We start from the raw sequence: 25,449 nt of genomic DNA, 5'->3' as shown, positions 1-25,449 counted from the left end.
AGCAGACTTTCACTGTGAAGATGACTACACTGAAATCGGTGACAATACCTCTATGTGTCTCCTCTCTCATGCTACGGAGGGAGACACTAGAGCTGCTGGTACAGGTGTTTCCTTGAGGCATCATGCCTGGATCAGGCTGTGTCAATTTGCGGACCCCTTTAAGGCGTCTTTCATCAACGACCCTTTCGATGGATCATGTACGTGACACACTAATCCAGAGTGAGAAAGATGGAAAGACTTTGTCAGCCGTCGGAATCCGCTTCTCTAACCCCCAGAGGTCCTATTCCAGGAACCAAAAGGGACAAAAGAAGATGTGGTTCCGGAAATCAGTCCTTTCGTGATGCTCAGGAATAATCGTCCCCCAGAAGCAGAGGGTGACAAGACCGACGCAGTCCCAGAGGCAGAAGGGGTCCCAGAAGCTTCGGGTCTAGTGAACCTTTTTCCGACAGACCCACACAGCAACCCTGAGGGGTTGCTCGGCTGCTCTACTCTGGAGGCCGTCAGGGGAAGATTTTCCTCACATCCAGCGGCATGGGAGTCCATTATTGCAGACCGCTGGGTGTTAAACATCATATCAAGAGGATATTTTATCCCCTTCATTTCATGTCCCATAACTCCAGCACACCTTCCAGATGTTCCACCTGGGCCACAGGAGGCTGCAGCCTTAGATGCTTCAATTATGGAACCCGCGGATGTCTCTACCTTGGATGGGTCCGTAGCCGCTGTGCAGGCTCCGGCTTCTGAGGGTGTTTTCAGGCCTACAGATTTGTATGTTAGACCAGTGCCATCTTCAAAACTAATGCCAAAATCTACTTCTATGTCTAAAAAAACAATGCCTGGGCCACATGTGCAGGCTCCTATGCCTAAAAAAACAAATGATCAAAAATGGCTGAATATTTAATCACTCTGATCAGGGGTAGCCAACCCCCCGCCCCCCCCCCCCCTTCTAAGAGGCCTAGGCAAGACATTGATTTTGAATCTTCTGAACAGGATTCTATTTTTTCTGACTCTTCTAATGAACAGGAATTGTCTATACCTACTTATGAGGATACTGATGCAAAAGATTCCATTCCTTTTGCTTCTCCCCCTGAGGATTTTTCTTTTGGGGAAACTTTACATACCTTAAGGGAACATTTCCACTGGGAAAGTCAGGATTTCTCTGAATCTAAAAAGAGACTTGGGGATTTTCTTCTTCTTCCTCAGCATCGGCCTTTGGCTGTACCTCCTGTTGTAGACATTGATAATGTTTTTTCAGAATCTAGTATGGCTCCTGATTCTCTGCCTCCGGCTCCTTGTAAGCCAGACAGATACTACAGGGATGTTCATCGTGCATACAGCTGCAGTCATAACAGATGGGTTTTCCTGCCGTCAGGCGGGTCCTCGGTCGGCCGAATTCCAAAGTCTAGGTCCGGCGTCTGATGTCGTCGCTTCTTCCCTGACGTCAGTGCGACAGGGGTATAAAAGAACCAGCCGACGCCATTTTCTTCAGTCTTTCTTGCCGCGCGGTGCCTGAAGCAGAAGCAGTTCGCAAGTGCCAGTTGGCCAGCTCCTGAGATTACGAATATTTTTTAATGGGTCAGTGGACTCTAGCAGTTCAATGGTCCTGGCTAGACCTTCCAATGAATTTCCACATTCGCATCAATCGGACATGCAGAACGTCACTCCAATGGTGGCTTCAATCAGCGGACATTTTTGCGGGGCGCAGTTTTCTAGCCCCCTCCGGCTTAGGCCATGGTGACCACGGACACTTCCCAGCTCGGGTGGGGGGGCACTTCTGGGAAGAACGGTCTAGGGCATGTGGTCCCCTCCAGAGACCAAGCTGCACATCAATGTCCTGGAGATGAGGGCAGTGCTTTTAGCGTTGAGAGCCTTCCACCCTGTCCTAACTCTGGGGACGGTAGCCATTCAATCAGACAACATGTCTGTAGTCTGGTATATAAACAAACAACAAACAGGGAGGGACCCGATCCTACCCCCTTTGTCACGAGGCCATGAGGGTTTGGGAGTGGGCCATATCCACCAGCCGGTTTCTCATAGTAACACACATCCCGGGACGCTTCAGCGTTCTAGCAGACAGTCTCAGCAGGGCAATCCTCCTGCCTTACGAGTGGTCTCTGAAACAATCAGTGGCGGAGAAGATCTTCCGTGTTTGGGGTCAACCTTGCTGCGATCTCTTCGCATCTCCTTCCAGCGTGAAGTGCAGCAACTTTTTCGCTCTGATCCCCCCTCCGGGGGATGTCCCCAGGGATGCTCTAGTCCATCCTTGGCCTCCCGGGCTACTGTATGCTTATCCCCCGTTACCTCTTACTCCGAAGTTCCTTCAGAGAACTTGCCAGCTGCAGTGCAAAGTCATTCTCATAGCTCCCTTCTGGCCGCGTCGTGTGGTTTCCCTTCCTATGGTCTCACCTGTTCGCTCCTCCATGGACTCTAGATCCATGCCCGGATCTGATTTCTCACCCGTCGGTCTTGCCCCTGCCCAACCTGGACAGTCTCAGCTGACGGCGTGGCTGCTCCAGTTCCCATGATCATCAGGACTCCCAGACTTTCGTCCCCTGTTAAGAATATTCTGGTATGTTCTCTTAAAGCCTCCACTAGGAAACTACAATAGCAAGTGGAGACGTTTTTGCGTTTGGGCCTCTCAGTGCAGTCTGAACCCGTTTACAGCCCCCATTCCGGTCATACTGGATTTTCTGGCCAATCTTTTTCGATCAGGCGCAAGTGCTTCTACCATCAAGGTTCAGCTGGCTGCCATCTCTAATTTTCATGTGGGTGAAAATAAGGTTGCTGTGGCTTCTGCCAAATTGTGTAAAGCATTCCTGAAGGGCACTTTTTTATTGCGACCACTAGTTAAAGAAATGGTGCCCCCCTGGGATCTGACTTTAGTCCTTCAGGCCTTGACCTCTCCCCCTTTGAGCCAGCCGATTCAGTTCCGATTAAGTTTTTGTCATGGAAGACAGCCTTCTTGGTTGCCATCATGTCAGCCAAGAGAGTTTCAGAGTTGCAGGTCTTATCCTCCTTGCCCCCCTATTTGGTTTTCCACAAGGATAGAGTTTTGCTGTGTACGAACCCTTCCTTTCTTCCCAAGGTGTCCTCAGCAGCCAATATTAATCCGTCTATAAATTTGCCAGTCTTCTTCCGAAATTTCCAAAATAGAAGTGAACGTAAGCTTCATTTATTGGATGTCCATAGACAGCTTCATTTTTACCTCCATAGGACTAAACCCTTCCGGAAGTCAGATCAATTGTTTGTCTCTCTTTCAAAGCCATTTTTGGGCAAAGCAGTTTCGAAAGTGTCCTTAGCAAGGTGGATCACTCTTTGTATTGCACAAGTTTATAAGGACAAAGGTTTATCTCCTCCTGGTGTATTGAAGGCTCATTCCACTAGAGCAGTGGCCACATGTTCATTGTGTTTCACTGTTGCAGTCATCACTGTAGGGTTCTTTCTGCCAGCAGGCAGTCCTCGGTTGGCCAGAATCCCAAAGTCTGGGTCCGGCGTCTGCTGTTCAGTCATGCTTCCTGACGTCAGAGCGCCTGGAGTACAAAGCTGCCAGCCGACGCCATGTTCTCCAGTCTTTCTTGCCGTGCGGTGAAAGCAGTTCGCAAGTGCCGGTCGGCTGACTGCTGATATTTTTTCGTGCTTCAGTCCGAAGACTTACTTCTTCTTAAAGCTAAGTACCCCGTTGGGGAAACTTTTTCTTGCTCCAGTCCGATGTCAGAAAAAGTTAATTGCATTTCTTGTGGGAAGCAAATACCTCATAAGGATTTCCATTCTTACTGTAAACCTTGTTTAGGCCCTGACCATGACGTAGCTAGTTGTCGGTTTTGTGCTAGATTTAAACAACGTACGATTAAGCGGAGGTACGATTTCGCTTTTCACTACTTTGGTAGGCGATTTAATTATAAAATGTCGTCTGACACGCTTCGACTACCGGAGTTCACAAATGACGCAAGGATAAGGTCAGGCCTCCGAGGTCCAAATCAGACGACGTTTCACAACCAGAGCCAGCTTCAGGTTCGGCCGTCAGTGAGGCGCTTTCGCAGCCCCTGTCGTCGGCCATTTCAGAACCGATAGCTGAAATGGACTCCCACAAGGAGCCAACTAGGCCTTTGAGCACTCCAGCTGCAGGACCTTTGGACAATGCTCCCTCGGATGGGTCTAGAGCCGCTGTGCAGGTACTGGCTTCCAAGGGGGTTTTCAGGCCAACACAGTTTTTGATAAAGACAAAATCAAGGACAAAGACAAAGGCTCCTCCTAAATCTAAGACACCAGCTCAGGCCTCTTCTGATCCGGGACCCAAATCCCACTTGCTAACCATGATTAGGGGTTCACATCCCCCTCCAGACAGGCCAAGACAAGAGTTGGATTATGAATCTTCTGATCAGGCATCTATTTCTTCAGTGTCTTCCTCTGAACAGGAATATTCTTTCCCTCCTTATGAGGACTTTGATGCTGAGGAATCTATTCCTTCTGCTTCTCCCCCTGAGGATTTTTCCTTTGGGGAGACTTTACATGACATGAGGGAACATTTTCACTGGGAGGGACAGGAGTACTCGAAATCTAAGAGAAGGCTCAGGGATTTCCTTCTTCCCCAACATGGACCCCTGGCTATTCCTCCTATTTTGGATATTGTGGATGATGACTTTTCTGAGGCTAATTTAACTCCAGACTCCTTTCCTCCAGCCCCTGCTAAGCCCGACAGATATTACAGGGTTCCTGACTCCCACCAGTTCCTTTACAAAACTCCTACTGCTGATCCAGAAGCCATTTCTCAGGGTCCTAAGGGGGGTTAAGGCTGCCTCTGCTAAAAATCCTATTCCGACAGATAAGGATTCCAGAGCTTTGGAGAGATGGGGCAAAAAAGTGTATACTTCTGCTACTTTATCAATTAGGGCTTTAAATTGCCAATTTCATATGCTAAAATATCAGCAATTTTTACTGTCTGTTATGAAACAAAAGTTAGGCACCATTTCTGCATGTGCAGATAATAAGGAATTACATGATTTGATGCATGCTACTGAACAAGTGGGGAAGCATGGTTTACACTGTGGTTTTGATGCCTTGGAGGCTTCTTGCAGGGCGGCTGCCTCTGGCACAGTCATTAGAAGACATGCTTGGTTAAAGGAACAAAATTTACCTGATCAAGTGAAAGCCAAGTTACTGGATGCTCCTGTTCAGCATAATGTTTTGTTTGGGCCTAAGGCTGAAGAGGTGATAAAGAAAATGAAGGATAAGGCAAAATCCATGCAAACAGTTAAGGATTTCTTGCAAGTTCAACCCCCTAGATTTAGCAGAAATTGGCCAACAAAAAATTGGTCTTTCCCCAGCTCGGACAGGTCTCAGAGGGGTAGATATAGGCGCACCAGAGATAGGCCTCAAACACAGACCTCTTACAGACCTAGACAATGGAGTGCTTCCACCTCCAGGGGTGGAGAGGACAGTTCTCAATCTTACAGAAAACAGGCTCAATGACTCCCCCCTGCATGGCTCCAAGAACTTCTCTCCTGGATGCCCCTCTAGGAGGAAAACTCTCCCTTTTTCAACAGAATTGGGCTTACATAACCCAAGACAAGTGGGTACTGGATGTAGTTTCAAGAGGTTACAGATTTCACTTTCATACCTTGCCAAGACCACACAGATGGCCAGACCTACCAAAACACCAATGGTCCGAGGCATTAAACCAGGTGGGATCCCTCATGGCTATGAGGGCCATAGAACTGGTTCCACAGTCAGAGACGAGGCAAGGCTTTTACTCAAAGCTCTTTCTAGTTCCCAGAAAGCAAAATTCATGGAGACCCATCCTGGATCTGTCAGTCTTAAATACTTTCCTGGAGATACCAAAGTTCAAAATGCTTACTCTGCAGCAGCTTCTGCCAGTGTTGAGCAAAAATGCATGGATGGTGACATTGGATTTAAAGGAGGCTTACCTACACATCCCTATCAGACAGGAGTGCAGAAAATACCTCTGGTTGAAGGCTGGCTCGAAACATTACCAATTCTCTTTGCTGCCCTTTGGCTTGTCTACTGCGCCCAGGGTCTTCACCAAGTGCCTGGCACCAGTAGTAGCTTATTGCAGACTCAAGGGTATTCAAATGTACCCTTATCTGGACGACTGCCTTATTCAAGCAGTCAGCAAGGATGTTTTACTCCAGCACATGCAATTTGTTCAAAATCTTCTCAAGTTACTGGGATTCACTGTGAACATAAAGTCAAATTTGACCCCCACACAACAGATAACTTTCCTGGGTGCTCTTTTAAACACAACAACCCAGATGGCATTCTTGACATCTGAAAAACAATTACAGCTGGCTTCCACTTTCAAAGCCTTGGCTTCTATAACTCGGCTTACTGCAAGGCAATTCCTGCAGGCTTTGGGTTACATGGCTTCCTGCATCCTTCTCATTCCAAATGCAAGACTACACATGAGAAAAATACAATGGTACCTAAAAAGTGTATGGTCACAGCATTGCCACAGTCTAGACACACAGATTGCTGTCTTGCCTACAAAAGGAATTCCATTGGTGGACCATGGCATGTCTTCACAACAAAGGCAAAGCCTTCAGTCTACCTCCAGCCAGCCAAGTGTTAACCACGGACGCCTCGGATTACGCATGGGGAGCCCACTTGCAGGGAAAGGGTCTGCAAGGTGTTTGGACAGAGGATCAGAAGCACCTACATATCAACTTAAAAGAGATGTTAGCTGTACAGAATGCCCGCTTGGCTTTCAGGGATCTTCTACAACCAGGACAGCTACTGATACGAACAGACAGCACCACAGTTATGTGGTACATAAACAGGCAGGGGGGCTCACATTCCTACCCCCTTTGCAGACTGGCCATGACTCTATGGAACACAGCACTAGCTTGCAAAGTGGATCTACAAGCTCCGTTCCTGCCAGGGAAACAAAATACTTTGGCAGACAGCCTGAGCAGGAACCTGTCAGACCCACACGAATGGATGCTAGACACCCACATATTCAAGACGATTACAGAAGCCTGGGGCTGCCCGGACATAGATCTATTTGCATTCCCCCCTCAACCACCAGTTACAGATTTTTTGCACAAGGACTTCTCACAAGCTAGCATGGAAAGTGGATGCACTATCATTCAGTTGGAAAAACCTCAAGGGGAATGCCTTTCCACCACTACCTCTTCTACCACGGGTGTTCTTAAAGATCAAGCAGGACAAGCCAAAAATTATGATTCTACTGGCCCCAAATTGGCCTCGTCAATTCTGGTACTCAACACTGAAGAATCTATCTCAGGAACCACCTTGGATTTTGCCTCAGATTCCCAATCTTTTGTCCCAACACCAGGGCCAGGTTCTGCACTCTCATATCAAAACTCTCAGCCTGGCAAATTCAGGATCTATAAATAATCCTTCCCTTCCCAAAAAGGTCGTGGATGTTATCTTAGAAGCCAGACAGCCTAGCACTAGAAAATCATATGCAGGCAAATGGAAGAGATTTTGCACCTGGATGCATGCTCAGGATTCGGATCCTCTCATTCCTAATATCCTTCTGATATTGCTTTACCTAACAGACATGCTACATAAGGGTTTATCCTTCTCCTCCATAAAAATTCATGCCTCTGCTATCTCTGCACATTACAATACAGACCCTCCAATCTTTTCACATCTACTTCTGAAACAATATCTCCGAGGAGCAAAGAATTTAAGGTCCCCTAGGACACCACCCATACCTGCCTGGGACCTCAATTATGTTCTGGAAAAACTCACTCTGCCTCCTTTTGAGCCTGCTGCCACAACTGATATTAAGTATTTATCATGGAAGACAGCCATCCTTCTGGCTTTGACTTCAGCCAGGAGAGTCTCGGAGTTACAAGCACTCATGGCTGTGGAACCTTACATTATTTTTCACCATGATAGGGTGTCTTTAAGGACTAATCCTACTTTCATGCCTAAAGTGGTTTCCAAAGTGGCTTTAAATCGAACTATTCACCTGCCAACTTTTTTCAATAATCCACAAAATAAGGGGGAAAGGATCTTGCATTCCTTGAATGTACACAGACAACTTCGTTTCTACCTGGACTGAACCAAGGATATCAGGAAAACAGAGCAACTGTTTGTTTCTTATGCAACAAACTCCCAAAGTAAAGCCATTTCAAAACAGACCATTTCTAAATGGATTGCACATGGAATTAGATTTTGTTACTCTCATCATGGAAAGCAAATCCCAGGAAAAATTAGGACTCACTCTACCAGAGCTGCTGCTACTTCAGCTGCCTTTCTCAGGGGAGTACCTGCCAAAGATATTTTGGAAGCTGCAACTTGGAGTTCAGTGCATACTTTCTCTAAGCACTATAATCTCCCTCTTTACTCTGTCTAGGGCAGGCTTTGCTTCTGCAGTCTTGCAGGGCCTTCTAGCTGCCCTTTCTTCTCTATAACCACCACCCCTTATCTCATCTTTGGGATTCAACCCTACAGTGATGACCGCAACAGTGAAACACGATGAACATAGTACAGTTGTGTACACTTACCATAAATGTAGATGTTCGAGTGTCTTCACTGTTGCAGTCTGGGTTACCCTCCCTCCTGTCCCCTTTTATACTTACAATAGTGTGTTAACCTACTTGACCTTTCTTCTGAGGTGTATTTGCTACAGGCTATGTGGTTTGTGGTATGTTATTTTTTGGTTTTTACTATTAGGTTCATAGGTTCATACTAGGTTATCTGCCCTAGGGCATTTATAAGCCTAGCCAGAATGTGTTTGGCTTTCACCACCCATTTTAAATTTATTTTGCTATGCCCTTTTTCATTTTTAGGCACCTGACATCTGGGGCAAGAAAAACTAGAGAACATGGCGTCAGCTGGTAGCTTTGTACTCCTGGCGCTCTGACGTCCGGGAGCATGATTGAACAGCCAACGCCGGACCCAGACTTTGGGATTCTGGCCGACCGAGGACTGCCTGCTGGCAGGAAGAACCCTACAGTGATGACTCTCGAACATCTACATTTATGGTAAGTGTACACAACTGTACTTTCTGCAGCTTTCTGTTCAAGAGTTCCGTTAGATTATATCTGTGCGGCAGCGACTTGGGCCAATTCGCACACATTCATCTCATTATAAATTGGATCTTATTTCTAGAGGGAGAGCATCCTTTGGCTCTGCAGTGCTCAGAAATATCCTTCCATAAGGGCCTCCCAGGAATACTAGTAGCTGGGGACTCTGTCCCATATGTGCAGAATGAATGAAGTCAACTACTTCAGATAAAGAAGTTATGTTCTTACCAATAACGTTCCATCTGAGTAGTAGACTTCATTCTTCTGCACCTTCCCTCCCTCCATCCCCCTCACTCTTCAGGTTTTTTCTGTTTAGGATTGTGGTTATGTTGCCACTTAGTGTCAGCAAACTCGATCTGGGGCTAGATAGGAGGAAGTGATGTAATATAGGTAAGGGAGGAGCTCTGAGCTGATGCTTCAAATGTTTTGCCGGCTCGGATCCGAATCGGATCCGTATACGCATATTTGCAGAAGAGTAAAGTCTACTACTCAGATGGAACGGTATGGTAAGAATATAACTTCTTTTTTGCACTTCTGCAACCTTGCCAATCAGGGCTTTAAACTGTCAATTTCATATGCTAAAATATCAGCAGCATATCATGGGACTGCTTAAACAAAAAATGATGTTAATTTCTGACTGTGTGGAAAACAAAAATTTACTGGATTTATTGCATTCAGCTGAACAAGTTGGAAAACATACTTGGCAATGTTGCTTTGATTCTTTGGAGGCCTCTTGCAGGGCTGCTGTAACTGGGTCTGTGCTAAGAAGGCATGCTTGGCTCAAAGAGCAAAATCTGCCTGATCATGTTAAAGCAAAATTGTTGGATGCTCCTTTACAACAGGACCGTTTCTTTGGTAATAAGGCTGAAGAAGTTTTAAAAAAGATGGAAGATAAAGCTAAATCTATGCAAACTGTGGAAGATTTCTTCCAAGTGCAACCTCCTAGATTTAGTAGGCACTGGCCTACTAAAAACTGGTCCTTTCCAGGTCCTTTGAGAGCCACTCAAGTCAAACCCAGACATTCCAAAAGTTCCAGGTTTCAGTCACAAGGGACTTTCAGAACAAAACAATGGGGTGGCTCCTCTTCCAAATCTGGAAACAAGACACCTCCCTATAGTAAGCAGTCTCAATGACTTCCCTTTAAACTTACCAAGCACTTACCTTTTAGCTGCCCCTTTGGGGGAGGGGGGGGGCTGGCAACTTATAACCCAAGACAAATGCATTTTAAATATAGTATCCCAGGGCTACAGATTCCATTTCCACACATTGCCAATTCCAGACGGATGGCCAGACCTGCCCCAAATCAGTGAGCAGTGGCCCTGAAACAAGTACTTTCCCTCATGAGCATGGGGGCTATTCAGCCAGTACCAGAAGAGGAAAAGGAGCAAGGTTTCTATTCAAGACTTTTCCTGGTACCCAGAAAAGACAAATCATGGCATCCAATTCTGGACTTATCTACTCTAAACACCTTTCTGGACATACCAAAATTCAAGATGCTGACTCTTCACCAGTTACTTCCTATGCTAGGCAAAGATGCCTGGTTGTCAACTCTAGATTTAAGAGGCTTACCTGCATATCCCAATCAGGGAATCTTGCAGAAGATACCTCCGCTTCAAAGCAGGCTACTTGCATTACCAGCTCTCTGCACTGCCCTTTGGCTTATCTACTGTGCCCAGGGTCTTTAAAGTGCCTGGCTCCAGTAATTGCATTTTGCAGGCAAAGAAATATTCAGATATATCCATACTTGGATGATTGTCTAATTCAGGCAGAAAACAAGGACACTCTTCTAAACCATCTGGCGTTTGTAAAAATGGATGTCCTTCAAGGATGCATCTGCAGTCATAACATATGGGTTGTCCTGCCTCAGGCAGCCCTTCGGTCGGCCGGATTCCAAAGTCTGGGTCTGGCCTCGGCTGATGTCGCACTTTCCCCGACGTCAGAGCGTCTGGGGTATAAAAGCATCAGCCGACGCCATTTTCCTCAGTCTTTCTTGCCGCGGTGCCCAAGCAGAAGCTGTTCGCAAGTGCCAGTCGGTCAGATCCAGTGATTTCAGCTACCAAGACTTCAAAAAAGCTGGTACCCCGTTGGGGACTCTTTCTTGCCTCAGCCGATGTCAGACAAAGTAAACAATTGTTTAACTTGTGGGAAACAAATACCTCATAAGGATTTCCATTCCTACTGCCTTCCTTGCTTAGGCCCAGACCACGACGTATCGGCCTGTTTAGCCTGTGCTTCCTTCAACCGACGAACTCTTAGACATTGGTCGGAGTTTGCAGAGGAATTTTTTGGAGCCGTTTTTGCTTATAAAATGCCGTCGGAGACTCCAGCTTCGCACATGGTCAAAAACCGCAAGGAAAAGGAACGACACTCGCGGCCCGCGGTTTCGGCTGAAACCACGGCTAGGCCTACCGCGAGTGTCTCTGTTTCGGCCGAAACCGAGTCCTCGGCGGTTCCTTCTACAGAAACCTTACTTCCGACCACCGAGGCCCAAGAGGCCCCGGCTGAGTCTGCTTCAGAACTACCTACTGAAGCTAGTGTTCAGGAATTGTCCGACACCATACCTTTGGACATTTCTACCCCTGCACGTGGGGCAGCTAGGCCCCCTGCTTCTATGTCCATTAAGGCCTTTTCAAGGGCTAAAGCTGCCAAACTTTCAAAAGCTTTGCCTGCCAAATCTACCTCCCAGAGGCCTACCTCTAGCTCACAGATCCTCAGCCTTGCTGAGGACCTGATTTCCTTAATTAGGGGCTCACAACCTCACCCAGACAGGGCCTCTCAACCTCCTCCAGACAAAAGGCCCAGGACTGACCCCTCTGATCCACACTCCTCAGATGTTTCCACGGATGGATCTGAGTTGTCAGACCACCAGGAAGGGGCTTACTCGCCTTATGAGGATTCAGATGCAGAGGAATCTATCCCTTCGGCCTCCCCTCCTGAAGAGTTTTCCTTTGGTGAGACTACACTCCATGAGAGAGCATTTTCAATGGCAAGGTCAGGATTTCTCTGATTCTAGAAAAAGATTAAGGACCTTTTTGCATTTGCCTCAGCATAGGCCCTTAGCTATACCTCCTGTTCTGAATGTAGTTGATGATGTGTACAATGATGTCAGTACAGCCCCTGATACTCTCCCTCCGGCCCCTGCCAAACCTGACAGATACTACAGGGTTCTGGATTCTCATTTCCACTTGTATAAAGCCCATTATGCAGACCCAGAAACTATTTCTCAGGGCCCTAAAGGGGTTGCGGCCGCTACTGCCAAAAATCCTCTACCCTCTGACAGAGTCTAGAGCTTTAGAGAGATGGGGAAAGAAGGTGTATACTTCTGCAACTCTTTCTGTCAGGGCATTAAACTGTCAATTTCATATGATACAGTACCAGGAATATTTGTTAGATGTACTGAATAAGAAACTTTCTTCTCCTGAACCCCTAGACCGTAAATCCCTTCAAGATTTGGTACACAACTCACAACAGGTTAGTAATCATTTCTTAAAATGTGGCTATGATGCACTGGAGGCTTCATTTAGATCAGCTATGACTGGGGCAGTTATTCGTAGGCATGCCTGGCTGAAGGAGCAATCTTTGCCAGACCATGTCAAAGCTAAACTCCTGGATGCTCCAATGGAGAAACAAAATTTATTTGGCTCCTCTGCTCAGGAGATCTTAAAAAAGGTTGAAGAAAAGGCAAAATCTGTGCAAACAGTTAAAGATTTCCTGCAAGTTCAACCACCGAGATTCAGCAGAAACTGGCCTACTAAGAATTGGTCCTTTCCCGACTCGGACAGAGCCCAGAGAGGCAGGAACAGGCGCCCTAGAGGCAGAGGTCAATCGAAGGGCTCATACAGAGGCCGTCAGTGGCAGCCTGCCAACCAGAGGAGTAGTGCAACAACAACAACTACTACACCAGGACAAGGTCAATGACTTAACTCTGATTCCGCCTACCAGGGATCAACTAGAAGCACCCTTGGGCGGAAAGCTGGCTTTATTCTCAAAAAACTGGCATTATATCACAAAGGATACATGGACACTGCAAATAATAGACAAAGGATACAGGTTCCACTTTCGCACTTTGCCAAAAAGAGGCGGAATGCCAAACCTTCCACCAAATCAGAGGACAGAGGCTTTAAAGCAAATCAGCAATTTACTTCAGATGAAAACTATAGAAAAGGTACCATGCTCAGAACAAGGCCAAGGATTTTACTCCAGACTATTCCTTGTACCAAGAAAGGAAAATCAATGGAGGCCTATTCTCGACCTGTCCGCACTGAACACTTACCTCATTGTGCCAAAATTCAAAATGCTGACCCTACAGCAACTTCTTCCCATGTTGGGCAATGAGTCTTGGCTGGTGACTCTAGATCTCAAGGAGGCATACCTGCACGTCCCTATTCGACCAAACTGCAGAAGACACCTCAGATTTCTTGCAGGATCAGAGCATCATCAATTCTCAGCATTGCCCTTTGGCTTATCTACTGCGCCCAGAGTATTCACGAAATGCCTGGCATCAGTAATTGCACATTGCAGACTACAGGGAATTCAAATTTACCCATACCTGGACGACTGCCTAATACAAGCGGACAACAAGGAAAATTTAATAAAGGACTTGGCCTATGCCATACACCTGCTACAGTCCTTGGGATACACAGTCAACATCCAAAAGTCAAGACTAGTACCATCCCAAAGGATGACCTTTTTGGGTGCAGATCTGGACACAACCACCCAAATGGCCTTTCTCACAGAAGAAAAACAACTTCCAGATTACTTCATGATTCTGACGAGACAAACTCAGCTTACTGCAAGGAAAATCCTGCAGGCCCTGGGTTACATGGCATCCTGCATAATTCTAATACCACATGCCAGGCTGCATATGAGGAAATTACAATGGTACCTCCGGAGTGTATGTATGGTCTCAGCACAGTCACAGTTTAGAAACCATGATACCAATCATTCCATGCCTTCAAAAGGAATTCCTGTGGTGGGCTCAGGCCTGCCAGTCCAACAGAGGGTTGCCTTTCAACAAACCAAAACCAAGACGGACCATCACCACGGACGCCTCAGACCGAGGATGGGGAGCACACATGGAAGACAAATGTATCCAAGGCCTATGGCCTCAAGGACAGCTAAGCATGCACATAAACCAAAAGGAAATGCTGGCAGTGAGGCATGCAATCGAGGCATTCAAACCCTTCCTCCAACAAGGACACCTGTTAATAAGGACAGACAACACCACGGTCATGTGGTACATAAACAAGCAGGGAGGCACACATTCCTACCCTCTATGCCGGATGGCTATGAATCTGTGGGAACTATGCCTGAATCTCAATATCCAACTACAGGCCCAATTCGTGCCAGGGAAAGAAAATACACTGGCGGACAACTTAAGCAGAACTACCATGGATGCACACGAATGGATGCTGCACCCAGACATCTTCCAACTCATAGCAAAGACATGGGGAATGCCGGAGATAGATTTGTTCGCCTCCCCACTCAACAATCAACTGAAGACATTCTGCTCAAGGACATACCACCCACAAGCTTGGAGGGTGGACTCTCTCTTTCAGCTGGAAAGCCCTAACAGTATATGCCTTCCCACCTCTCCCATTGATGTACAAGGTTCTACTGAAGATCAGGGAGGAACAGCCAAAAGTGATACTAATAGCTCCGGACTGGCCAAGACAACACTAGTATCCATTATTGAGAAGCATGTCTCAGGCAAAATCATGGCCTCTCCCCCTATGGCCTCTTCTTCTGATGCAGAACAATTTCAAGACCCTGCATCCCAACTTGAAAACGTTGCAGCTAACTGCCTGGAAAATTCCTTAAATCCCAATCACACTGTTTTATCTCAGAGGGTGAAGGACATTATCCTGGAGGCTCGCAGGCCTTCCACAAGGAAGACATACTCAGCTAAATGGAAGAGATTTCTCATTTGGAGCACATCAAAGGGCACAGATGTCACAGTGGCAAACCTAACACATATTCTAGAATACTTAGCAGAATTGTTCCACAATGGCCTGTCCTATTCTTCCATTAAGATTCATGCTTCAGCAATTTCAGCAGAATACAATGTGGATCCACCTATCTTCTCACACCCTCTCCTCAGACAATTTCTGAGAGGGATCAAAAATATAAAACCTCCAAGAAGACCCCCTCTACCTACCTGGGATCTCAACTTTGTGCTGGAGAAACTGACGCTACCTCCTTTTGAGCCAGCAGCATCAGCGGATCTACAGTTTCTTTCTTGGAAAACTGCATTCCTTCTGGCAATCAGTTCAGCAAGAAGAGTATCTGAGTTACAAGCATTAATGGCAGTGCAGCCTTTTCTTATTTTCCACCAGGACAGGGTGTCACTAAGAACCAATCCTACTTTTATGCCAAAGGTGGTATCTAGAGTATCCTTGAACCAAGCTATTCACTTGCCTACGTTCTTTCCTAATCCCCAGAATAGAGGGGAAAAACTTTTGCACACCCTGGATATACACAGGCAACTACGCTACTACTTGGACAGAACAAGAACTAGCAGAAAAACTGACCAACTTTTTGTAGCATATGCAACTGGGGTGCAAGGAAGAGCAATTTCCAAACAGACAATTTCAAAATGGATAGGAAATTGCATTCGCTTTTGCTACTCCTTTCATGGAAAGACAGTTCCTGAAAATATCAGGCCTCACTCCACAAGGGCCACGGCCACCACTACAGCCTTCCTACGGGGGGTGGCTACCAAGGACATTTTAGAAGCTGCTACTTGGAGCTCCGTGCATACATTTGCCAAGCATTACAATCTACCTTTATACTCTAGATCCAGAGCAGGGTTTGCAACTGCAGTACTGCAGGGGATCTTAACTACACCATCCTTTTCTTAGTACATCCTCCCCCAGATTGGCTATGGTATTCTACCCATATGTTATGACTGCAGATGCATCCTTGAAGGACATAGTACAGTTTTGTACCTACCATAAATGTAGATGTCCGATAGGTATGCATCTGCTGTCAGGATTACCCTCCCTCCTTCCCCTCTGTGGTATTCCTAGGGTGCTTACCCCTCTTTTAGCTAGCTGGGGAATCTATTATGGTGTATTTGTTTGTTTATACATGTATATAATTTGCAAATGTTTGGAACTTTTCAGCATTTATCCAAATTTAGCCTTCCTAGAGGGCACCTGGCATCTAGGGCAAAAAAAACTGAGGAAAATGGCGTCGGCTGATGCTTTTATACCCCAGACGCTCTGACGTCGGGGAAAGTGCGACATCAGCCGAGGCCAGACCCAGACTTTAGAATCCGGCCGACCGAAGGGCTGCCTGAGGCAGGACAACCCATATGTTATGACTGCAGATGCATACCTATCGGACATCTACATTTATGGTAGGTACAAAACTGTACTTTCTAACTTGTCTAGGATACTCTATAAATGAAAATAAATCACTACTGGTACCCTCTCAAAAAATTACATTCCTGGGTGTAAGCTTAATTACAACTGCCCAGATGGCTTTCCTTATGCCAGAGAAGCAAATTCATTTGGTGACTTCAAACAGTTGGCCACAAAAACTCTGCTTTCTGCAAGGCAAGTACTGCAAGCTTTGGGGTTCATGGCCTCTGCATTCTTCTAATTCCATATGCAAGACTGCATATGAGGAAACTTCAGTGGTACTTAAAAGGTCTATGGAGTCAGCATTGTCATAGCCTGGAAACAATGATTCTTATCATACCTTGCCTGCAACTAGAGTTCCTATGGTGGGCAGAGGCCTGCCACCAAAACAAGGGACTGCCATTCACACCACCTCCTGCCGCCCAAACCCTAACTATAGATGCATCAGACTTTGCTTGGGGGCACATCTGGCAGGGAAGTGCATTCAGGGCAAATGGAGCCCAAATCAAATGCACCTTCATATCAATCAAAATGAAATGCTAGCAGTACAGAATGTACTGACAGCCTTCAAGGACTACCTTCATCCAGGACAATTAATGATAAAGGCAGACAACACTACAGTTATGTGGTACATAAAGAAGCAGGGGGGTACACACTCCTACCCCCTTTGCAGACTAGCCATAGCATTGTGGAACATGGCCTTGACCTATCAAGTACACCTACAAGCTCAATTCCTGCCAGGAAAGTTGAATACTCTGGCAGACGAACTAAGCAGAAATCTCATGGACCCACACGAATGGAAACTGTAACCATGGATTTTCAACATGATGGCACACAAATGGGGGAGCCCAGACATAGATCTTTTTGCCTCACCCCAGAATGATCAGTTGGACAAATTTTGCACAAGAACTCATCACAAAAAAGCCTGGAAAGTGGATGCTCTATCCTTCAGCTGGAAAAACCTATCTGTCTATGCCTTTCCCCCTCTGCTCTCCAAAGTTCTACTAAAAGTCAAGCAGGACAAACCAAAAATGATTTTGATTGCTCCAGACTGGCCTCGCCAACACTGGTACCCACTCCTGCTCAGTGTGTCACACCTTCCACTGTGGCACCTGCCTCAGACGCATTACTTACTGTCTCAGCAGAACAACCAAATTCTGCACACTCAGCTCCAAACGTTGAATCTTGCAGCGTGGCTAATCACCTAAATTCACCCTTAGCATCCCTCAGCAAACCTGTGATGGATGTCATTTTGGAGGAGAGAAGGCCTAGTACTAAAAAATCTTATGCTGACAAATGGAAAAGATTCTGTGCCTGGAATCTCTGGGGATAAGCACAGCAGTGCCCAACATTCCTCAGATTTTACAATACTTAACTGAGATGCTTCACAAAGGCCTGTCCTTTTCTTCCATAAAAATCCATGCGTCTGCCATTTCAGCGCATTACAACACAGAACCTCCCCTCTTCTCTCATCCTCTGCTAAAGCAGCATCTCAGAGGAGCCAAAAACTTAAGACCACCCAGGAGAGCTCCAACCCCTGCCTGGGACCTCAATTTTGTATTGGAAAAGCTCACTCTCCCTCCTTTCGAGCCAGCTGCTACTGCAGACTTAAAATTTCTCTCCTGGAAAACAGCTTTCCTTTTAGCAGTCACTTCAGCTAGAAGGATTTCCGAATTACAGGCTCTTATGGCAGTGGAGCCTTTCATCATTTTTCATGCAGACAGGGTATCTCTCAGGACCAATCCATCCTTCATGCCTAAGTTGGTATCCAGCGTGGCTCTTAATCAGACCATTCATTTGCCGACTTTTTTTCCCAATCCACAGAACAAGGGGGCGCTGATTCTGCATCCATTGGACGTACACAGACAACTTAGATTTTACTTAAACAGGACAAAATCTCAAAGAAAATCTGAACAACTGCTGGTGGCATTTGTTGCAGGGGCAGAGGGAAAGGCTCTTTCAAAGCAGACTATTTCCAAATGGATAAGCCATTGTATTCGTTTCTGCTATATGCACCATGGAAAAACTGTCCCCCAGGGGATCAAATCCCATTCCACCAGGGCTACATCTACTTCTACAGTCTTCCTCAGAGGTGTTCCTATCAGGGACATTCTAGAAGCTGCTACCTGGAACTCAGTTCATACATTCACCAAAGATTACCATTTACCACTTTTCTCTAAATCCAGAGCTGGCTTTGCCACTGCTGTCCTGCAGGGCCTTATAGCTGGTCCTAATGCTGTATAATTTCCTCCACCCAAACATAGCTTTGGGAATCTACCTAAATGTAATGACTGCAACAGTGAAACACAAAGAACATAGTACAGTTGTGTACACTTACCATAAATGTAGATGTTCGAGTGTATTCACTGTTGCAGTCCTGGTTACCCTCCCTCCAGCCCCCTACTTTTCTCTGGCTGTACCTCTACCTTCTTTCACTATGCTTAAAAGCCCTTTTGGTGTATTTACTTTTGGGATTGGAGGTATATTGTTTGTATTTTTAATTTTATTCGCTCCCCATTTGGGGGGCACCTGACATCTGGGGCAAGAAAATCTGATGTAATGGCGTCGGCTGCATGTTTTATACCCCTGACGACCTAACGTCATGGAAGAAGGGACAGCAATCGAAGCAGGACGCAAGACTTTGTTAATCAGGCCAACTGAGGGCAACCTGCCAGCAGAATACCCACATGTAATGACTGCAACAGTGAATACACTCTAACATCTACATTTATGGTAAGTGAACACAACTGTACTTTTGGTATGGTGCGTTGTGATTTTCCATTTCGGTCAATCAGTTGTCTGATAGAGAATTAAGACTATAAGCTGTCAACAGAGTACTTCTGTAGTCCAGGGTTTGATTCTCCCACCTTCTTGTTATGCCTACTATGTGACGCTGGGCAAATCACTTAACCAAACAGTGCTCTGGTTGTCAGTACATCAGAAGTTTAAAAAAGTCCTGTATATTTCCCCAAGAAAGACAGAGTATTTTTTCAGTGGAAACCTGTCATAATTACACGTCTGAACTAACTTTGGTGGTGTGCTGGGGTCTAATTCAGCATCATGCCCTACTGATATCTCTTAGGGTAGAATATTATTCTTGGGTTGCTTTTATGGCTGAATTTATTGTTATTTTTTTTGTTTTAGAAGTCCCGGAGATGAGCTCAACATATGACCTTTCATGTATGGATACTAGAAGTAGTATTCTGCATGCATTTCACTTACAATTTTATAGCTGGTAGCATTTTCCATTGGGGTGGTGTAGGTTTATTGCCAAGGCTAAGCTACAAAACATATGCAGAATAAATCTTTCTTGGCTGTCATTGCACCAGAAGTGAAAATCCTATATATATTTTTAGATTGAGTAATATTTTTTTTGACCATGGATATAGCTTCACAAAAACTGTGTCCTGAATGGAACAATGTGCTTAAAAGTCAACATTGAGGTACATTGTAATTACTAAGGTTAAAATGGAAGACTTGTGTGCATTTTATAGATGAGCATTCTCTTGTCATTTCTCTTGTCATTTCATTAAAATTTTAAGTCCCGGCACTGACAGATACCAGGTGTAGACTTTCACTGACATTTCACCACCATAGTCTGGCATTGTACTCCTTGTCCGTTAGCTATGGACATCTCAGTTGTTTGTGCACAGTAAGAAGTTAAGATACATATTTCACCAGACAAAGCTACATTTTTGTGACTGTCTGTATGGCATCACCAAAACTTAATGTGATGATGATGGTAGTATGTGGAAGTCACATTCACTGTTGGTTTACATTGAAATCCCGAAGGGTAAATTGGAAGTCATAGATATGCATTTTGCATCTAAGTCATTCCTTAAAGTTTTGTTAAGACATTTTCAATGAGGGCTGACACCTGACATTTTATAAATGGCTACTAAATGGAGGGGCTTTACAGATATTTCAGTGTCATACCTCTCAATCTCTTAGCACAAGAAATCTGGCCAAATCCTAAAATAATGGTGGGACAGTGGTCCAAAAGTAACAACAAATTTTAAATATTGCTCTTATAAACTTAGAAAGTTGCTAGGGTAATAGGATTAGTATTATCATACATTTTCTGAAGGATGTGAAATCTGAAACTTTGTCATTATTTAGTGACTTCAGTCCTCAATGATTTGTCAGAAAACCACAAAATTTATGAGGGACGGACCAAAAACTGGACATTCTGCAAATATCTGGGCAGTTGAGAGGTATGTCTGCATAGCCATCTGGCATGATCCGTTACTCTGTTTCAACAAATAGGCATATGACTTTTGGTTATGCTGGAGATACTACCTTTGCTGAGTTGTGATTACATTGGAAGTAAATATCCTATATATTTTGTACTGAATAACAATGTTTTTGTCACTAGGTTTCTCTTACCAGGCTTAAAGTAGTTTGCAGAGAAATACATTAAATGCAGATAAAATTACATATATTTTCTTTATTAGGAATCACCAAGTGCATTATGTACCAAGTGCTTTATGTAGTTAAGGGTCATAAAGTATAATACTGGAAAATCTGAACATATCTGACCCATATCATTAGAGTGATCTTATGAACTTAAATCCAAAATTAGTTTTTTTTTTAATGTACAGTTTTGTCATTTTAAAAATATCTTAAAGCAGATGAAAGGTAGAATGGTACATTTATTTCTAAGTAGGGTGAAATTATGGGCTCACTTGCATTATAAAGTGTTTTTTCAGTCTTTTTTTATTTACTGTATGCTGTGTAGCATGTGGTGCAGCCAACTGCATACTGCACTCCTTTTATGTACTTTTTATAATAAAGCAAAGTTTTCTTTAATGCCAATGTCACTCAGTGTTTAGTTGAACTTCACTCTTTGTGCTGTTTCCATAGGGAAAGTGTAGTTGGGGCCCATAGTTTATTACAAAACCACTTACATAAACGAGGTAAGTAGAGCGAAGTGCATCATGGCACTCGGTTGTAAAGTGTTACAATGTACATGTAAAAAAAATAAAGGAGTTTGTTTTAGATTGTCAAATGGCAATGTCTGTGCTACAGACAGTGAAGACAAAAGTGCAGCTTTTTCATTTCTCTTTAGAGCCGCATATATGAATCTGTCAAAACATATACAGTATAGCAGTGACTTCAGCCTTAAAAAAGAATAGTTTTTGTATAAAACAGTTTGTATCTTTTTTTTTTTGTATTTTATAGCATAAAAAAATAGAGAAATAATTTTTTTCTTTAAAAGTGAATATACAGTTATTCCTTCACTTTTCAAGGAAAGAGCACAGTCTAAGGATGTTTTATAAATTTTGCCAGTAACATTCCTTGAAATTTTCATGGAAAATTTCAGTATACAGGCATTCATATACAAGGAGCAAAAATGATTAAAACCTGAATATTAGAAATGGAAAATGTCAATAGGAGGCTCATTGCAGGTGAGGTTCTTGAAGGCCACTGGATCTTAAGCTTGTCAGTAAAACATGCAAAATGTTAACATTATCTTTGAATCATTTGTTGCATGCAGGGAATGTCCAGTGTAAGTACAGTGGTGGTTGGTAGAAGTACCGTTACACAGATGTTTGGAGTGAGAAGTTGCGATGTAAACATCTGTTCAGCTTTTCTAAGACTGTTTGCCTGCATCTCTTTTTTGCGAATGTTTCTCTGAAGTTCATGCCATGGGATTTGAACTCCTGATTGTAATTTGTAATTTAGACAAAAAAAAAATATATATATATATATATAGATAGATATATATATATATATATATATATATACACACACACACACACACACACACATATATATATATATATATATATATATATATATATATATATATATATATATATATGTGTGTGTGTGTGTGTGTGTGTTGGTACACAGCATCTTTGTAATGTGGCATTGAAGTCCATTGACTGTAGGTTCAGAATTCTGAAGGAGATGCACAGCAAACATCCTCCTCGTTCTGCATAGCAGTAGAACTTGACTATCATGTAATATCCTTATGTATGTCCTGAAGTTCTTCAGCCAGATTTTACTTTTTTTGACATGTAAGGTAATTTGAGGAAAGTTTAGGTTCATGATAACTTTATCTTGTTAGTTTGCAGCTTACCTGTTATAAGAATATTTATTTATTTTTTGTCAGTTACAAGACTATTGATATAACTAGCCTTTTGGGTGTACTCTGGAAGTTCCTAGTGGGGTGCCTTGCCATTTCCATTACAGTCTAGTGCAGCAGAAAGTGGGAAAAGATGTACATTTGTTGCCTCCATTTAAATATATTTATATTTTCCACTCACAGAGCAACATCACTCAGGACTGGCTTGGGAAGGATGATGAACCCCTGACAGGATTCTCGTGGAGAGGAGGTTCAGATCCTGAAACCACTGGTATTCAGATCTGGAGTGAAGTTTTCATTGTTGAAAAGTCAAATGGAAAAAAGGTAATCAACTTTTTTTTATTAATTACTATGTCAAATGTTTACTAAACTGTGCAGAAGTGTCTTCTCTGCAGTGCTCTAGAGAATGGTACCCACTTCCTGAAATCGTGCCAGCACAAACCTGTAGCAATTTAAGTAAATTGTACATGACAGGTGAGGGTTCATTTTTAACTATCCACATTTTGCTCTTTTAGTCTGAGGAGAATGAGATGCAGATTTTATTAGATTGATTTGATGCCTTATCTCTACAGATATGATTGGAATGGTATGTTTGTATGTTCCACATGTTAAAAATCTGTGATTCTCAATGTTAAACGAAAACAGAAAAAAGCAATGAGAGTTTTCAGAAAATATATGAGATACTTTTTGGAGGGAGTATGGGTTCTGCCCCTCCTTTTGTAGGTGATTGTAACCCTGACTCTGACATCACCATTTATTTATTTATTTTTTTTCATTGTTATTAAGTAGATAAACCCAGTAGGCACAAGCCTTATTTCAGGAGGGACTCAGGAACACTGTGTTGTTAGTTGACCTGTTCAGAGTTGTGTAGTAGACAGACGGAAGATCAGGAATTCAAGCTCTCTAGTAGGCAGATGGAAGCTCATTAGCAACTCATAGCCTTAATCTTCTGTACTAACTGCCAAGACCATCTGTTTTGCTACCAGAGAAGCCTATACTTTCAGATGGCAGTGGCCCTTTTTCTCATTTATGAGTCTAAATCTCTGATCCATTTTTGTAAAGTAGATATTCTGTGCCCACTTTTCAAGTGAATGTTTACGTTTTCCATTCTGATCAGTTAGGCTGTTGAATTAGTGTAGTCAGTCCTACCCCCTAGCAGTCTGTGTTGGTTAGAACTTTGAAAACCTCGGACCAGGTGCCTGCCAGTGAAATTTCTGAAAACCTAAAACATTTGGTAGCTACTACAGGTGGAGAGCCTTCACCTTTGAATTGGCTTGCTGATACAGTCTCTGACATTGCTGTCTGTGACACATCTAGATGTAGCCTTTTTCAGTATGTTACAGAGAGAGTCTTTTTGAAGTGCTCCTTTTCTGGATCTCTCTGATCTAGCCAGCAAACCGATGATAGGATTAAAAGACAGAGACAACATGTCTCTGCTGTGGATATGCTGTCCACCACTGTGGTCTTGCTTAAGTTAAAGAACCAACAAAGCCAGAGCACGGATAACAGTACACAGTAACCATTTTGAGTACTTGCAGCTTAGAGATAGGCATCCTGGGTGACAACAGTGCTATAGAATGAGTAATTTACAGGGGCTTTTCTGGTGCCTCTGAATGTTCTGTCTTAAGATCACTGTCTGCCTCCCCACTTTGGAAGGTGGTATAAGGAAGAGTCGCATTCTGTGTCATAGAGTGAGAACTTCTCTCCCAAGATGCATATGTTTGCAGAATGGTTTGAAAATTCCATTTGCTGAAGTTTCTATGTTCCCTTTATTCCAACTTCTATCCCAGGTGCCCCTACCATCTTTGGAAAAGATAGTAAGTTGGTAACTGTATTGGGTCATGTTCGAGAGAGGAAAACCTTTGGCTGTCTTCAGAGACTGGAATAAAAAAAATGTGTGATAGTCCTTTTTTAACCTTTTAACCAGGTAATGAGTAACCTATACATGGCAAAAGAAAGCTCCATGTCAGTACAGGCCATCCTTCTGTCTGTCTGTTTTTGACACAGAAGATTACTTGTGGCAGCTATGTTACACTTGGTATATTGGGTTAGCTAAAATATTGAGCCAAAGACAAGCTGCAAGCGGCCAGCTCCATCAGCACATATTTCAGACTGTGCCACTACACTAGATGTAATGCCACATGATGCAGGTTTTTGATGTGATATATGGGTTAAAGTGCCATTTCCTTAAAACTGTATCAAAACATTTCATCCCTTTCTTTCAGATAAACATTTTCAGTTTTACCTGTGAGAATAATGTACTTTTAAGTAGATGTGTAGACACTCAATATCATGTACCATTATTCTGTTCATTACTGCGTTTCAGGACATTCCATCTATAGAAAACTTGTATTTTTCCTTTTAAATTCCTTGCAAAACGCAGATGTCACAATTTACCCATATTAGAAAAGACATTTCAGCATTCCTTTTGAATTTTCATTGCCGTGTTTCATGTACAGAGTTGATGCACTTTATTGGTATGGTAACATCAATATATTTCAGAAAAAGCAGTTCCATTCTTTTCTGTCTTTGTCACTGTCAGAGTAGTTTGTTGGCTTTTTCAATAGTGAGCGTTATTTTGAGTATTTATGAGGGCCCATTGTACTTGTGTAGCTAATGTGCCAGGAAAGTAAAAGTAGGTAGGTTTCTGTCATACTGCTGCTCAGGGTGTTCTGGATTTAGATGATAATCACTTGGCTTCCCTGCTGCTCCTTCTGGAAAATATAGACACTAAGCTTCTCGGACACCTTTGTCAACATACATTCCCAGTGTTTATTTTGGCTGGAGTCTTCTTAAACGCAATTTGTGCATTTGACATGGTATCATTTTGGATGTATTCATTTTGGGGGAAAAATGACTCCATTTCTTGTCAGTAACTTTCCTTATTTAGTGCAAACAGTAAATTTATTTATTTTATTTTACATTTGTTGACTGGGAAAGTCCAACTGGATTACAAGTCCATTTTCAGTGGAGGTCT

The 25,449-nt window shown here is 43.7% G+C and overlaps 1 protein-coding gene across 1 annotated transcript in view; it reads left to right on the top strand.

The window, feature by feature from the left end:
• ATL3 (atlastin GTPase 3) overlaps positions 1-25,449 on the top strand; it is a 1,114,372-nt gene that overhangs the window by 339,184 nt on the left and 749,739 nt on the right. The window contains exon 3 of the mRNA XM_044075127.1: positions 22,656-22,796. Coding sequence (XP_043931062.1) covers positions 22,656-22,796 — 141 coding nt within the window. The remainder of the gene's footprint in view (positions 1-22,655; positions 22,797-25,449) is intronic.

The sequence above is a fragment of the Protopterus annectens genome, chromosome 6.part0 (genome assembly GCF_019279795.1).
Source record: "Protopterus annectens isolate FY-2018-M chromosome 6.part0, PAN1.0, whole genome shotgun sequence".
NCBI classification, from domain to species: domain Eukaryota; kingdom Metazoa; phylum Chordata; order Ceratodontiformes; family Protopteridae; genus Protopterus; species Protopterus annectens.
The sequence above is the reverse complement of the archived record's forward strand: the minus strand, read 5'-3'. Positions and strand labels throughout refer to the sequence as shown.